The sequence below is a fragment of the Castanea sativa genome, chromosome 5 (assembly GCF_040712315.1).
Source record: "Castanea sativa cultivar Marrone di Chiusa Pesio chromosome 5, ASM4071231v1".
Classification (NCBI taxonomy): Eukaryota; Viridiplantae; Streptophyta; class Magnoliopsida; order Fagales; family Fagaceae; genus Castanea; species Castanea sativa.
This window is the reverse complement of record NC_134017.1, coordinates 21,770,387-21,774,929: the sequence shown is the minus strand read 5'-3', so window position 1 is coordinate 21,774,929 and position 4,543 is coordinate 21,770,387. Positions and strand designations below refer to the sequence as shown.

The window sequence follows — 4,543 nt, the reverse complement described above, 5'->3', positions numbered from 1 at the left end:
TTTTCTTCAATTTGGAAGCAAACTAAAAAGCAATCTAAGCCATTGAGGACGTGCAAAGGAACCAAGGAGGCCAATGACCAAAATAAAATTCATCAGATTTGAAATCAAATCTTTTTTTCATTACTCTACCATCATACATTACTGAAATCATTGTCCATTATTGCATTTTGTTAATGTCTGAAGAGGACATGCAAAATATGGCAACCACTTAATACAAAAGCCCAACAGGTATGTTTTCCGTTTGTTTATTATTCAAAAAAGCATTGGGATTCCCTTCCATGCTTGCAGTTTCAAGTGACAATCGTAGAGGGGGTCTAGCACTTCTTTGGAAAGCAGATGTGGTTGTAGACACACAAACTTACTCACCGAACCATATTGATGTGAGAGTACACACACAAGCAGCACCAGAATGGAGATTAACCGGTATATATGGCCATCCGGAAGACCAACGTAAAAGCGAAACTTGGAGGCTTATGAGGCACCTCCATGCCCGTGCATCCCTCCCTTGGGTATGTATAGGCGATTTTAACGAAATCTTGGCCTCCGAAGAGAAGAATGGTAGAATTCGTAGACCAATGGCACCAATGCTTGAGTTCCAACATACACTCCTCCATTGCGGGTTGGTAGACTTGGGATTCAATGGTTACCGTTTTACATGGAGAAACGGCAGGGAAGGGGAAGCATTTGTGGAAGAAAGACTAGACAGGGCTGTTGCAACAACGGATTGGTGTGAGAAATTTCCGAGAGCCAAAGTGCACCACCTATCAGCTTCTTACTCTGACCATGACCCTATATTGGTGGACATGGTTCCACCAAACCAACCCCGCCGACGGAGACCTAAAATCCAGCGGTTTGAGGAGAGATGGGTAGCACATGCAGAATGTGAAGCTGTCATACAAAGATCATGGAATCACCAACGGCTAACAGGTAGCCGTATGTACTGCTTATTTGAAAAAATCAAAAGATGTAGAATGGACCTCATCGCATGGAGCAAAAATGCCTTTGGGAACACAAAAAATCGATTGGAGGTAAAACAGGGAGAATTACAAGCATTGAAGGAGGCTGGGTATGGGAGGAATTTGGAGAGAATTCATGAAGTGAAGAGGGAGATAAATGAACTCTTGCACCATGAGGAAGTATATTGGAGGCAAAGATCGAGATCTATATGGCTACCAGCAGGAGATAAAAATACAAAGTTCTTCCACCAAAAAACAAGCCAAAGACGAAAAAAGAATAATATTGGCGGTTTGTACGATAGCGGAGGGGAGTGGAACACAGATGAGGAGAAGATAGCCACCATAGCAGAATAGTATTACAAGCAACTATTTACCTCTCCCAATTCACTTGATATGGGACAGGTGATTGACTCAGTCGACCGAGTAGTGACAGAGGACATGGCCCAAGCCTTGACTCGCCCCTACACAGCTGAAGAAGTAAAAACCGCACTCTTCCAGGATGCACCCATCCAAGGCACCAGGCCGATGGTATGTCGCCTTACTTCTTTCAAAAATTTTGGCATATCGTAGGGCGGGATGTAAGTTCTGCAGGTATTATCTCGTTTTACACTCGGGAGGTATCTTAGAAAAATGAACTACACACATATTGTACTTATCCCTAAAAAAAATGAGCCAAAATACATTACGGAATTCCGGCCCATTAGTTTGGGTAATGTTGTATCAAGGATTATATCCAAGGTGCTAGCCAACCGGCTAAAACCAATACTACCTAATGTAATTACTGACTCACAGAGTGCATTTGTGCCTGGTAGACTCATTACAGATAATACTACTGTTGCTTTTGAAATGCTCCACCGTATGAGGAACAGGAAAAAAGGAAAGAAGGGCCACATGGCGGTGAAGCTTGACATCAGCAAGGCATATGATAGAGTGGAGTGGGATTTCCTCCAAAGGATAATGCAAAAAATTGGACTCCCGGATCAATGGGTCAACCTAGCCATGGAATCCGTGCGCACCGCTTCATACTCGACCATCATTAATGGTGAACCAAGAGGCTTCATCACACCAACCCGTGGAATCAAGCAAGGTGACCCTTTGTCTCCCTACCTATTCTTGTTATGTGCAGAAGGGCTCTCCTCCCTCATACGACAAGCTGTAGAAAGGAATCTATTGAAAGGGGTGATGTCATGCCATAGAGGAGTAAGAATATCACACCTACTGTTTGCTGATGACAGCCTACTATTTTGTGAGGCTACAACTGAAGAATGCCAAAATTTGATGAATATACTAACGATGTATGAGAGAGCATCAGGTCAAGCTATCAATAGACAAAAAACGACACTTCTCTTCAGCCCAAACATAAAGCAACCGGTAAAGATGGCCATTCGGAACATGCTTGGGGCCCAAATCATGACAAGTTGTGAGAGGTATCTTGGCTTACCTATGGTGGGAGGGAAGTCTAAGGTGAACATTTTTCGGGAGGTGCAGGAGCGAGTAACAAAAAAAGTAATGGGTTGGAAAGAAAAACATATTTCCAAGGCTGGGAGGGAGGTTTTAATCAAGACGGTGGCACAAGCTATCCCAATTTACTCCATGAGCATGTTCAAAATCCCAAAAAGGATTTGTGACGACATCAACTCGGCATTAGCAAAGTATTGGTGGGGCCAAACTCGAGATGAGAAAAAAGTTCATTGGATTAAATGGGATAAATTGTGCAAACCGAAAGATAAAGGTGGAATGGGGTTTAGAGATATCCATGCATTCAACCTCGCTATGCTAGCCAAACAAGCATGGAGGTTGACCCAAGGAGGACGTTCATTATTTTTTAGAGTGTATAAGGCTCGCTACTTCCCTACTTGCTCATTTATGGAGGCTGGTTTGGGCTCCAACCCATCATTTGCATGGAGAAGCTTGTTAGAAGCCAGGGACTTAATTAGAGAAGCTACGGTCTGGAAGGTGGGTGATGGGAGAAGTATAAAGATGGTGGATCACAGATGGCTACCCCACCCCCCTAAATTCAAGCCCAACGCAAACATGGATATGAGGGTGAGTGACCTCTTTGATCCATGCACAAAGCAGTGGCACACACAGGTCCTTCATAAAAAATTCATGCAAATCCGTGGAGGATATTCAACAGATCAATCTCAGGGATACACACTCCAAGGATGAACTAGTGTGGAAGGAAAATAGGAATGGCATGTTCTCGGTTAAATCAGCGTACAAAGTTGCAGTACGTCTAAAACAACAGGACCATGGCGAACATTCATCAGCCCGGGAGGACAGGAAGATGTGGAACCGTATTTGGCAGCTACACACACCCCCTAAGGTGCGGAACTTCGTTTGGCGAGCATGCTCTGACATCCTCCCCACCCGCACAAATCTCTATCGTAGGAAGGTGCCTGTAGACCTGTGGGAATATGCCAACAACACGATGAGACGGTGGCCCATGCATTGTGGAGCTGCCCTATGGCTAGGAACGTGTGGGCGTTGGTGACAGGCAAGTTACAAAAGCGTAGTTCAGAGGTAAAGGACTTCTATGTACTGGTGAGAGGATTGATGGCTGAGCTCTCGCCTAAAGAAATGGAGGTATGGGCTACAGTTTCATGGTCCATATGGAATGCCAGAAATAGGTACCTCTTTGACAAAAAACAAACTCAACCGTGCGATATCTTGCGAGGTGCGATGTCCCTGCTACAAGACTACCAACGCCTCTGTCAATGACTGGGTACAAGAAAGGAAGAACACTAAAGAAGAGGTTTTGGTGCCAGGGATTAGTGCATTAAGAATAATATGGGTTGCTGGGGTTGCAAGGGACCCTGTTGTAGGTGCAATAGGTGGGGGACATGCAGTTGCATGCATTGACCCACGTACTTCCCAGTAATGGTACTCTTGGGGAGGATTATGTAATATCTATATTGTTTGTTTCGAATAAAATTCTATCTTTTACGTCCAAAAAAAAAAAATTATTCAATACAATATTACAAAGTCAACCATTCTATAAAATGAAATGGTGAGTAGATACTAAAACTTAATGGGCAAAATGAAAAGGCACAATTGTTTGGAGTTTTTAAATGTATACGTAGCTTAAATTTCAATTGCTATGTGGCGTAATATGGAGTGATCAACAAAAACTGAATCGTGCTGGCTTTATATAATATACAGATATAGATTAATTTATGTAGTCATATGGTACAATAAGGAGCGGCTAACAAAAAGTCAAAAGATACCCATTGACCAAAAATGTGTCTATTGGTTGAAAAGATGCCTATTGAATGAAAATGTGCTTATTAACAAAAAAGCTGCCTATTGAAAAATGAAAAGTTACAACTATTTGTGTTTTAAAATTTATACGTGGCATAAATTTATGTAGTCATGTGGCGCAATGAGGCTTGATCAACAAAAAGTCAAACGTTTTGGCTATTAGTTATTATGTAGATATATATATAAACACACACACAAACAGAGCATAGAGAAAGAATAAGAAAATATATCTTCTAATTAACTGTTGAATTGTTGCACAGTGAAAACGGAATCCAAAGTCTGTTACAAGTAATTAACACCTAATTAAACTTGATTACCACGTGTCT

General features: G+C 42.2%; 1 protein-coding gene across 1 annotated transcript; it reads left to right on the top strand.

The window, feature by feature from the left end:
• The first annotated feature begins 278 nt into the window (after positions 1 to 278).
• Positions 279 to 1,310, top strand: LOC142634927 (uncharacterized). Its single transcript, XM_075809160.1, has one exon. The coding sequence runs from the start codon at positions 279 to 281 to the stop codon at positions 1,308 to 1,310; it is 1,032 nt and encodes a 343-aa protein (XP_075665275.1).
• Positions 1,311 to 4,543: the final 3,233 nt, after the last annotated feature.

Coding starts and splice junctions, on each gene's coding strand:
- LOC142634927 (XM_075809160.1), top strand. CDS start 279: ATGCTTGCAGTTTCAAGTGACAATCGTAGAGGGGGTCTAGCACTTCTT.